This window comes from Melospiza melodia, chromosome 3, assembly GCF_035770615.1.
Source record: "Melospiza melodia melodia isolate bMelMel2 chromosome 3, bMelMel2.pri, whole genome shotgun sequence".
NCBI lineage: Eukaryota > Metazoa > Chordata > Aves > Passeriformes > Passerellidae > Melospiza > Melospiza melodia.
This window is the reverse complement of record NC_086196.1, coordinates 65,610,752-65,623,187: the sequence shown is the minus strand read 5'-3', so window position 1 is coordinate 65,623,187 and position 12,436 is coordinate 65,610,752. Positions and strand designations below refer to the sequence as shown.

The following is a 12,436-nucleotide window of genomic DNA, read 5'->3' as shown; positions in this document are numbered from 1 at the left end:
ATATTTTAAAAAGTAGAAAACAAAACATAGATTTTCTCCCCTCATAGATTGAAACAGAACTTGAAGAAGAACATTCCCTGTATATCATGAGGTTACAACCAAAAATCATGTCAACCAGTTCACCAAAGTATTAAACCCCTGACATCTTAATGTAAACCAGCTGTCTCAACTATTAAAAACCTGACATTTTCCTGTAATTCATAGAACTTCAAAATTCTCATTAGAATCTAAGTTTTCAAGAATTGTAACTTTTGGAAAACTATAAAACAGCATTAATATAGGCATGGGTAAGAAAACAAAATCTTATTACATGATTTTATCTTCCTGTAATTCTCATTAGAGCAAAGTAAGATGGCAGTCTAAAGAGATGCACAAAAATTAGAATGCATTCACAGAAATTTAGGACTTTATTTAGGAAGTTCAAGCCTATGAAACATTTGTTCCTTCTGTGCAACTGCCACTTGTATTTGAAAATGAGTCAAATGCAGGTCCACACAGAGGGAAAAGAAAATGCCATCTGTGAGGTTAGTCAAGCTTTGTTGGGTGAACTCACTCCAACACTGACAGCATGACAATGAACTGCAGATATCAAATGCATCAATTTCCTAAAGTACTTGACTCTGAAATAGTAATGGTACATCAGGCAAATAGAATGGGAATACTTTCAAGCAGTTACTGGAAAAGAGCAGTTTCACCAGAAATCCATAAACTAGTCTGCCACAGACATTGTTTACGTGTCCCTGGCATCCCTACCCTGTACTTTTGCACTCTAATCCTGAACTTTGTTCATTTGAACACACAAGACCTGCATTTAGCCATAAAATTTTGCTGTGGTCTTTACAAAAGTTACAAATATTCTTTCTTCTCTCCTATCATACCCTCAAGTTTCATGCTCAGGCTGTTATAGCCATTAAAGTTTAAAACAGAAAAGGCAACATGAGTGGGTATGCTTTCAGAAATAATGTAAGGGTAAAATCTGAGCACAGGTGACCTTGGACACAGCGTCTGAAACCAGGGAGCAAGAAAGGCAAACAAAAGAAAAACATAAAACAGATAAACAAAACTTATGACACACTTAAGAGTGGCAATGAAAGCTGAAGCAAAAAGTGAAAAAACCCACCACCACCCCACCCCGCAAAAAAATCACATCAAAAGACCTCTAACCTTAATTTCTATCAGAATTCTGAGCTTTTAGCCCAGATGTCCAATAACTGATGTAATCAGAACAGCAGGAATTGTTTCCACTATGAGGAAAGTAACTGTTTCACTTGGGAAGACTCTAATATTTAGCAAATAGTTTGCTAGCAAGATGATGACATTTTAAAGATACTTTAAATCACATTCTGCACACCTGCACAGTTTCCCCGTGGCAGGGATATTTCAGCCTAGTGTTGGTTGTGGGTGGTAAACATTGGCATGGATTGCTTTCTAGTGAAAATCCTACTTCAGCTGGATATTTATCCATACTTATAGAGAGAAAATGTGTTTAGAAAATCTGTCACTTTAATTAATACATCTGAAACAGATGATTCTGGGGCTGACTATTAAAGGAACAGCAATATACTCCTACTGGATCTAAAATATTATTTCACTTATCCCTTGGATGCCAAGGCCAGCTAGGGCCTAGCTGAGAAACCAAATTTCAACACTGGTTTGCTTTTTCTCCTCCTTTTCCTATGATACAACAGGACCAGCTAGATAGAACATGCAATTTACTAGGAAATTATTTTGTTATATTCACCTGTTACGTTTTACTAATATCCAACCAAAACCAGTTCTACTTCACACTCATTACAAAATTCCAAGAAATAACAAAATCAATCTTCAAACCCTGGTCCTGGATAATATTAGGTGACTTCTCTTGTTCCCTTGTGGTGTAGGCATGCTGAAAAAAACCCTATCATTCCCAGTCCTAAACATTTGACTGGGGCAAGCAGTGCATGATAGAAGTGCTTGCTAATTCACATCTGCTTGCAGAAGCTTAAGACAATCTTGCAAACACACAAGGAACGTTCCTTGCAGAACAGGACCATATGACTGGGAACACAAAGTCCTGGCAATGTAGCTCAGAACCAGGTGTTACATGTCAGTGTTCAAGAGCCACATTAACCCAGAGGGCACAGAAAGTTAGCACATGTAGCAGAAAAAGCCAGGCTCCTACTGGTATTTCATCTTCATCAAGCACCCTATTACTTTACGGGTTAATAGTGACAATCTTTAGGGAAATTTTACAGTAGCACAGCTGTTTATTTAAAAAAAAGTGAGTAAAGATAAATCCCCAAATGTTTACTACCCTAAGTTTATATATGGGCACATAGCACAGAACGAAGAATAATGAAATTCTTTTTCATCTACTACACATAATGTTTTAAGTGTAGGCTCATACATAGCAGAGGCAAGGAAAATGAAGAAAGCAGGGAGGAACAACAGTATCTCCTACTACACCTGGAATGCTACTTTTAAAACATGGAGCAGGGGACAAAAGACTAGACAGACTTGTGTTCAACAAGACAAAAAGAGAGGGAACTTAAAGAGAGGGAACTTTGTTACACAGGAAAAAGAAAGTAGTCATATAACAACCTTACCTTTTAAAACCCATAAAGAGGCTGTTTCTAAACAGACGATTATCTATAGCAGGTGTGTTTGCTGAAGACACTGGAAATAAAGAAAATTTTCTCAATAGTCATTGTCAAAAAATCCCTGAACTGCAACAACTGAGCAGATCATGTAAATAAACCATCACTTGAAAAGCTATTTTGATAGTTTACTAAATGCTGACAAACATTTATAAAACGATTTAAAATGTCCAAGTGTTTGAATCAGTCTTGTTTTTATCAGCTCAAAATCTGATCCATTTCAAAAGCAATCAAATATTCAGAGTCAGAAGTTTTCCCTCTACATTGTCTTCAATGTCAATAGTTAATAAATTAACTTTTTGTAATTATTATTAATTGCATAAAGCATCTTTCTAAAGAAAGTACAAGACCAATTCCATAAAGCCGGACAAACCTCAAACAATACTAATCAAGAAAACCTGAGATACTAGTGCTGGAACAAAAAAAATCCACTGAAGGCAAATGGTTTGCTAATTGTTTCAGACTGAACACCTGCCTTAAAATAGGTTTTAAATTCCTGCCTTTTATTTTTTAAATAATAATAAAAATAAAATCATAACAATCCAAGCAAAAATCAGTGGCACAACACTTTCTTAAGTGTTTGCTTCCACTAGTATAAATTCCCTGACAAGAAAGAAAAAGCAGTTCCATGTAAAGTGTCATCCACTGAATTAAATTAAAGGGGGAGGGGAAAAAGAGACAAATATACAGTTCTATATGTTGTTATATACAATAATATTTGAACACAAAGGAAACTGCAAAATCACTTAAAATTAGATGTCTCTGAGAGGCAATTTACAGTTATGATTCATGTCCTCATCTTTACACCATTGCTTGACTAAATATTCCATAGCTTTCTACCTTCTTCCTGTAGAATTGCTGTCTCTCACTCCAGCACCGCAGACCAGCAAAGAAAAAAACACAGTAGTGGGTGCATTTATGTCCTGTATGAAGTTATCACCATCTCACTGCAGCACCACAATGGAATTAACTGCTGGAAAAACCTGACTGCACAGGGCCCTTTCTGCAAGGGCTGCAATATGGTAGAAGATAACCAAAATAAAAACCCCAGCTCTAAAGGAACCTGGGAAGTCAAAGACAAGAATATGCTAAGAGCACCTCCTTAGTCTAACTCTACCTTTAAATGCTGGAACATTACTTTTTGTTTGAAAACCTCAGGTAAAGTTGGTTTCAAGACACCCTCAATACAAATTCTCCTCCAGCAGTATATTGAACTTTTTGCTCCTAAAAAAACCAGCAGAAAAGCATCTCAGTATGCTCAGCTGCTGCTGACAATCGGCAACCTGGTTTCCTTAGCAACAAACAAGTCTGAGAAAATCAAGGGGCTGACAATGAAGTGGAATGGAACGGCATGATAAAGGGAAAAAGCGGCTCTCATGTACGCTGCCTTATGTGCCCAGATTCCTCAGCTGATGTTCGGAGTTTTCATCTTGTCAGTAGCACCAATCTATACATTATAAGGCATGAGAAGCTGAATCAATACACCTAGATAGCAGCCAGCATTAATAACCAACCTTTGCCTCCTCTGACTATACTGATGAGACAATCTCAAACTATTTTCCATACTGCATTTATTTTTCCCTCTTTGTAATACTGCAAAAGGAGACAAGTCAAAAAGAAAAAAAAAAAAATCAGCTGTTTAATATCTGTGCCTTATCATCACATAGGTGCTAATTAGATTTACTAGCATTCATTTCAGCTTGGTAAACTATTTAGGGAATAGCTTCCTTTAAAGCTCAAGTTCAAAGAAATTTGATATGTCTCCATGAATTATTAACCCTGTTCTTTGTAAACAGAAATACCACTAAAAGATTTAAATTCAACTCACAGACAATGGCTAAATAATATACTAAGTGATACTAATTTTGTGACAGTAAGACAGAATTCAACTTACTCTATGTGCCTGTATCATACTTTTGATATATACATTTACCACACACCAGGCATACATGCATTTGAGTCTTACAACATATTAAAGCCAGCCTGTTTCAGTTAAGCAGAATGAAAGGAGTGGTCTACATTTTCATGGAGAAAAAAATTCCCCAAACTATTTCACATTCCAGAAGAGATTTCATTGTTATTAATAAACAGTCCTCCTTAGAAAGAAAATTCAAAGTTTCTTTTTAGGTACTTAAATTTTATGGGTCAATGGCTGGGTTCATGCTTTTTAGGTTCTTTTTGTAATAAAACCAAACAAAATGTAAGGTGAATCTTGAGGATTCACCAATTGATAACTCTCCAATACCAAAATCAAATCACTGATTAGCAACTACTCAATTTTCTCATCTGTAACACAACAGCTTCCCAGAGTCATGGTATATAGACTATTTATCTCTGTATTTGTTAAATAAAACAGTTAAAGACAACCACAGCAAGCAACTGCTTAAGCTTTTCCCTGACATTGGGACAAATAAAACTGTTCTTTACAAAGAGATTTTCCTGTATCAGATTTAGCCCAAGTTTAGGTATTTTATTAATGTATCAGCATACTAGGAATATAAAAACTATTTCTTTAAATTTTGAAGAGAATCTCATTCTTACTTAACCAAGCCAATTATCCCATCCCTACATTCAGTCAATGACACAAATTAACATTTGCAAGCACTGAGCCTCAGAACAGTCTTTGAAAAAACCTGTTAAACATGCTACAATTCAATGCCTAATTAACCAATCACATTTATACACAACTTCCATGACCAAAAGATCAGCAGAACACCCTCAGGTTAATGTCAGTGACCATCAGATCTTTAAAGCTGGTTCTTTTATGAGTAACTCTGCAGTACTTCAGAGCTGTATCGTTCCTCGTTTTCTAGGGTCATTGATGCTGCAAACAAAAGCAATCTCAGCACCAACCACCTCATAAGGCCTTGTGAAAAACAAACTCTTTGCTTAACTCTCTAAGTACAAGGGTGTCACATTCCTGTCACAATCACAGTAAAGCTGCTATTTGCAAATAACTTGTATACAAATCTTATGGTCAGGTTCAATACCAAAGAAGAATTAAACTATGATTTATGGTTCAGAACTGGTAGTTTCTATCTGGCAAGTCATCATAGAAGACCTCACATGATAAGCACTTTGCTCAAGTTCCCCACATATGTTGAAACCTCACATATTAATAAAAGTCAATCTCTCAGCCTACAACCAATCCAAACTATCACCAAGTACACAGCAACAAGCAACATGAAAAATACTCACATATAGAAAGAACTTTGTCCAATTTCCCCTGAAGTGCTTCACTTCTTAGTTCTGCTACATAGAGCCCAGCACTTTCAAACAGGCAGCCATTTTCCTAGAGAAAAAGCAATCAACCATGGAACTTCTGATACTTCATATTTTTAAACATTTCCTTCCCAAAGCTAGCTGCTGAGAACACAGAGGGTGCTCTACACAAGTCTATATGGCAGCCAAACAAGTTGCTACTGATCAAATTTTTTTTGGCATTGAACTCAACTGCAAGAGACAAAGTCATGAAAGGCAGAAAGACTAGGACACTTATATTTGGTCTCCAATTCTCACTTCTTTAGTGAGTAAAAAAACTATTCACTAGAAACAAAAAGAGACTATTCATTCATTTGTTTTCCACTTCAGGAAACAAAGCGCTACTAGGTCTGGAGCAAAATACTTCGGTTAGCTCTGAAAAAGAAAAAAATAAAGCAGCAGGAGGAAAACATGATAAACAAACCATCAGTGCAATAACTGTTTGAAAAATATTCTAAATACTCGTAACAGGTTTTATCATACCAGGTTCATGTCTGGAGCACTACTGGGATCTAAAGGCCTCACAGAGAACATAATATAAGAAGCCATGTAATAGCCATTTTTACAAATTTTACATATAAACTCACCTTCAGCTGGGCATGGGCAGTTTCAGTATCAGCAAAGTTTGTAAAAACATAGTCTGTATAGGTTTCTGCATCAAGGTCCACTCCCAATGTGTGCATCACTTTGAGAACTTCAAAGATACCTATCAAGGCAAAATTAATAAGGCTAAGCCTTTAGAAAAATGAAAACTCGATAATAAACATGTAAAAATAAATGTTGCTTTACAAAAAAAGGCTCAATTTCCCTCCTTGAAATTGCCATGAAAATTCCTGCATTTCTATTTTAGGTATTAATAAAATTTTTAGCTGTGAAACTTAAAATCAATTCACAAAACTTTGTATTCTGTGCTGTACTATAAAACCCATGAAAGTTCAGTTTGGAAATTGGTATAATACAAAGGTATTTTCTTACACAGCAAATATGAGTTACTCATGTTTGCACAACATCTAATAGAGCTATGTATCAAAATGCCCATATTATTGTGCATAATAAACAAATCTGAAATATTCCTCGTTTTGTTTCCAGCATCCAACTCTAATTAGTGTCAGTATTCAGGACTTTCCTCTGCACTTGTTTAAAAGTAGTAACATGTTTGCAATCAAACTGGTTGATTACAACACATCAGCTTCAAACTGGAAACTCAGAAAAAGGAGTCTCCCAATCCCAGTGAAGCCACATTGTAACTTTTACAGGGTTCACATCATGTCACACAACGAGACTGTGTATCACTTCTGTAGAGTCACATTTGAAGACACCAGACACCAATATTAATAGTCCAGCAAGCAAAGTGTAGAGTATATGTAATTCTTTTTAATTGCCTACACTCTTCTGATTTGCAGAAACTTCTTACAGTAACCTTAGCTACCAAACTCTGAACTCCTGTCAAAACCAATACAGGTATAATAATTTTTTGCTGGTCTAAAAAGGATTTGTCAGTTGCTGCAGGACACCAGTACCAAACAGCATATGTTTTTTTCAACTTGCATTTCATACTTATTACTTTAAAAATGTCCAAAGTCCCTGTCTTTGCCCTGGAGTGCCACCTATGGAAAAGTGACACTTCCATGAATATTTTATGCAGTGCACTATGGTGCAAATAATCAAATGTGAATTCCCTTTGAGCACTTGAAAATACATGCAGGCAAGTCACACTAGATTAAAGTCGCATCATCTGTTAAAGTTTGCCTTAAACAAAACTCTGATTTTGGACCAGAATCTGCAAAAATATGAATAAAGAATTAATTACACCAAGTCTTTCTTCATACCTTTCAAATGTTGACAGCTAGTTTCTATTTCATGTTTTCAACATGCAGAAAATACATTAAGTCCTCTCATGCTGAAACCTTTTCAAAAATAACTCTAACACTAAAATTAGTTTGAAGACCAAGAACTAGATCCAACAGTGAATAAAGTGTGGTGCACTCAGGAGGTTTGAGCTCAAGCCTGTATGCAGCAGAGTGCAGAAAACAGGCTTATTAAGCATCCCCACTCCCTGGCAGACAGACTAGGGCACATTTCCTGAGCAGCAAAAGGCAGGTGTGAGAACACCAGCACAACCATACTGCACCAAAGTAATTCCATAGCCAAAGTAATCACAAACTTAAAATGAAAATATGTGCAGCAGCATTTTTTTAAGGCAGCTGACGTACAATTTTTGGGGGGACAGAAGATTAATGAAACCAACACAGAGTTCTACAGTTTTGCATACATTTTCTACTTCATCAAAAGCAGAACTACTTAATAGTCAAATATACATTTTCCACAATACTAAGCAATGAAACATTTCCATTTCAGTTAAAAAGATTTGAGCATTATGTACATGGACTTTCACAAGTTCTTTGCTGCTCATAATGGAAAGCACACTGACTTCTTCTCTCCCTCCCAACCAAAAAACAGACTAAAAAAGAAAGGCACAAAAGTGCAGTCATGCTCATGCAGAACACTGGTCTCACAATCTTTTTCGAGATCACTCCCCCAAATATACATGTATATTGATTTAGAAATTATTCACATGTAGAGAACACATTCACATGTATTGTGGGCATTACCAAACATACATGAAAATAGAGAGGCAAAATGATAAAATGATACAATATTTAAATGATACAATATTTATTTGCTAACAGTCCACTCACAACCCAATGCATTGCCCTGCACACCCCACTCTGGAGACCACTGATCCAGAAGACTGGGCATGACTAAAACCCCCAGTAAAGTCTTTTGATCATCTCCCCACTCAATTGAGAACAGGCTTTTTGAGGTTTTAGGCTGACACGTGTAAGTAAACAGGAGCTGAGTAAACAAAATTAAATAACTGAGTAGAAAGAAGACAGAAATAGAAAACAAAACCAAGTCGAACAACCCCTTTTTGGCAATGCTGGAAACAGCACTCAAACACCACAACAAACAGATTCCAACCTCAAATCAGTATACTGAAGAACAAATATAAGAGATTAACTATGAGGTGGTCATAGTATTTATGTGGTAGAGCAGCTTTGCAAAAACTGCAAAGTGAGGCTTTCATTTCAGTCTACCATTCATCTCCTCAAGTTCTCACAGTTAAGTCATGTCTACTCCCTAAAGCAGTCCCATGAGAACAGAAGGAATTTCTAAGGCAGCTATGTATGGCTCTACAGGAGCAAGGGAAGATAAATTTGGCTTTAAGCAGTTTTCTGAGGAAACAAAAAACCGAAACTTCAGGTCAAAAAGTAAGCTCACATTCAGGAAAGTATAGCATTTAATGTATTTTTGCTGTGCTGGTAGTTTCAGATCCACTCAGAACATTCTTTGCCAGAAGAGTCTGCATATAAAACAAGATTTCAAGCAGTAACTTTGTGAAATCACCACCCTTATTCCCTTTGGACCCACACTCTTATTTTCCAAAGTAAAAACTGAATTACCATTCACTAACCATGGCTTTTGTATGTAACAGTAGTTTATACAATAGTTCAACAACAGTAGAACCCAAAAGCAAAATACACACTTGTAAGAAGAGTTTTTAAAAATAGCATGATCATTCAAAGGCAAAGGGGATCAATAAAATATTCAATAATAAGCCTAAGTTGAACATTTCTGCTTGCTTACACTAGGCCCTCTACACTTTAGTGCATAATCTGATACAAAATGACTCTCAGCGCCAGTAACAGTTTCAGATCCACTGCATACTGATCTTCTAAACTGGGCAAGCACTTTCCATTCCTAAAAGTCTAATAAATACTAAGAAAATAAGTATTTCTCAACTCATGTAACAGATGCACATAAAGGCAATGCCCCACCTGAAATTATCTGCCTGTGTAAAATGACTGAAAAGAACTGTTTGCTATTTCAGAGTGGTTAAGGTGTATTTTAAAATGGCCTTATTTAGTTTCATACCTCCTAGCCACCACTTCACTGCTACTTTTCTTTCAAACACAATTCCATAATACAGAAATTACAGAATTTTCTTTGTTATTCAGTGTCAGATTTTGCTGTAATAAACATTAGAGAAACGTGTAATTAAACACTGTTATTTGTTATTTAATTGATTGGGTCACACTATATGTCCTGATCCAGATGTTTGTACACTGCAGTTCTAGATAACTTGTTGCTTTTATTCTGTTCATTCTAATTACTTAGTCCAGTCTACATTCTATCATATTTATAATAGTTTTTCCTCCAAGTTCTCTTCCATTACTAGCCTTGCCTACAGCAAGACACAAAACTACACACATTAGGCAGGGCATTACTACTTTGCTGAGAAATTAATTACCGTATTTTTGGTATGAGATGTGATACTGTGTCTATACTCCTGTTCACATTAATTTTTGCTCCTAGAAAGCACCATTCTATTAATTTACTACCTGCTGTCATCCTTAGACTCTCACTGCAGCATGACTGTTTGCTCTATTATTTCTATGAAACAATTCCAAGGTGGATGAGGTTTTTTCCCCCTATTTACCTTTCTTCAAGTGTACTGGTTGTATTTTTAGATAGTGGAACTTATTTATTCTTTTTTTTTTTTTAATTATTAACTCGGAAAAAATTGAATGCAAGCTTACATAAGAGAAGAAGACAACTTGTTTCACCATTCATCAAGAATAGTTACACTGGTTCCTCACTACAGAAGCAACTGAGCAGGGATTTCTTACCTAATATATTTAAAGAATTGAAAAATCACTAACTTGTGTAGGTATGTACTGTGCTTCCACTTGACAACATCAAGTTGGATAGTGAGCACCAGGCTACAAACTGAGTTTGCAAATTCACAGCCTTATCTTACAGCCATACAGAAGTACATGTAAGCAAAGCCATTGCAGACGGAAAAACAAAGGCTCTACAGAAAATGGCTAAAAATGCTGGAACTGAGGGATCCTTCATCACTTCTCAATTTGTTTACATGACCTCCAGCAGCAACTACACTTGCCAAAGCACAGTTGATTTCTACAGCAGGGAGTCCAAATTAAGGCAAACTCTGATCTTGACAAAGACCAAAAGAAGTATGAAAACCTAAGTTTCTCTTGATGTTCAACTATTGCTTTAATTTTGGGAGCCAAGTCTAAATCTAAAAATACTTCCAACATCTCCCAGAATTGTGTCAGTGAGGTGAAATTTTTCATGGAGTAAAAGAAAGCAGCTTTCTTCAGTAGACAGCATCCACACAGGGAAGTATGGTACTGATTTATTTCCATTTACTTATTTTTGGCAACACCATGTATCAAGTAAGTCACAGAGGACCCAACTAAAACAACATTGCCAGACTTTTAAAATATCATAGAACTTTCAAGGATTTGAAAACCTGGGAGAAGATAAACCTGGGCAGTAGCCTAGCAGAAACAGAGCCTAAGGAGTTAATAAAAACTGAATATTGTTTTCACAAAGGCTTTTCGAAAAAGACTTGAGACATTTTTATAGCCAGAAACAATTAGGGAATACTTGTTTCAGCATTTCTTCCAAACTGGAATGTGACTGTATATTTAAGATAAAATTGCGATATGGAAGAGTCTGCTAAAAGCACTTTTTTTTTTGTTTGTGCATTTTGTTTGTCACCCAGTGTCACACTAACAACTCTGCATCTCATTCTAAAGCACATTATACTGTGAGATAAGATGAAAAAGACAGTTTTTTGTTTCCCCAAGGGGGAAGTACTTCTGTTAAAAGCATCTTTTTACAATACCGTTCTTTCTGAATTACCAATAACGCAAACCAAAGAATTAGATACTGTACTATAAAATTTAATATTTTTTCAATTCTTATTCATATCCTGTAGACATCCCCATGTGTAACAGGGGAAAGTATGCTAAATGCTTCGACCTACTTAAGAATCCCAAAGATTGAGCATTTTTGTCCTTCAATCAGTATGCTGTCAGGTCAGGCTCACACATTCAGCAATGTAAGTTCTCCTGCAGTTTTTATGATTCTAACAAAACTCACGTTTGGTTCATCTGGCAAATAGTAAGAAGCTGGCTTGAATAAAGGACTGGGTTTGCAGTCCAAGAGAGCTATAATAACATAACCTTACTTTTAAATTCTTCACTTGGAGTGCAGTTTCTTCAAGAGTAAACTGTAAATAGTAATGAGCAACATAGAGGACGCTGGAATGCACAAAGAATGTGAAGAGTTAAAAAGATAACCAAACACTCTCTCACATCTTTCTATGTCAAGTGAGATTTGAAATTTGTAGAACTGTATCACAATCAAGCAAGAAAGGAGGTTTTGAAAAAAGTCTTTCTGAAGGAAAAATTGTTTGAAATGAGGACATATAGCAAGGGCTTTGTTAAATTTCTGATGAATCTCATAACAGTAGGATTTGTGCTCAAGGTATGCAATAATGTCACAGGAGCATTTTTCAGACAACTCACCTTTAAGATTATTCTCTTTCTGGTTTGCAACTAGCAGTGGCCAGCAATAGTGAGGTCTGAGTGGCAAGCCTTCCTCCTTCATCATCTTCATTACATCAATGGCCAAGGCTGAAAATATTAACCAAATAATTAAACAGT

General features: G+C 36.0%; 1 protein-coding gene across 1 annotated transcript in view; it reads right to left on the bottom strand.

The window, feature by feature from the left end:
* LRPPRC (leucine rich pentatricopeptide repeat containing) overlaps positions 1 to 12,436 on the bottom strand; it is an 86,617-nt gene that overhangs the window by 56,486 nt on the left and 17,695 nt on the right. The window contains exons 11-14 of the mRNA XM_063152074.1: positions 12,299 to 12,406; positions 6,485 to 6,603; positions 5,835 to 5,928; positions 2,586 to 2,655 (exon numbers count right to left, since the gene is read on the bottom strand). Coding sequence (XP_063008144.1) covers positions 2,586 to 2,655; positions 5,835 to 5,928; positions 6,485 to 6,603; positions 12,299 to 12,406 — 391 coding nt within the window. The remainder of the gene's footprint in view (positions 1 to 2,585; positions 2,656 to 5,834; positions 5,929 to 6,484; positions 6,604 to 12,298; positions 12,407 to 12,436) is intronic.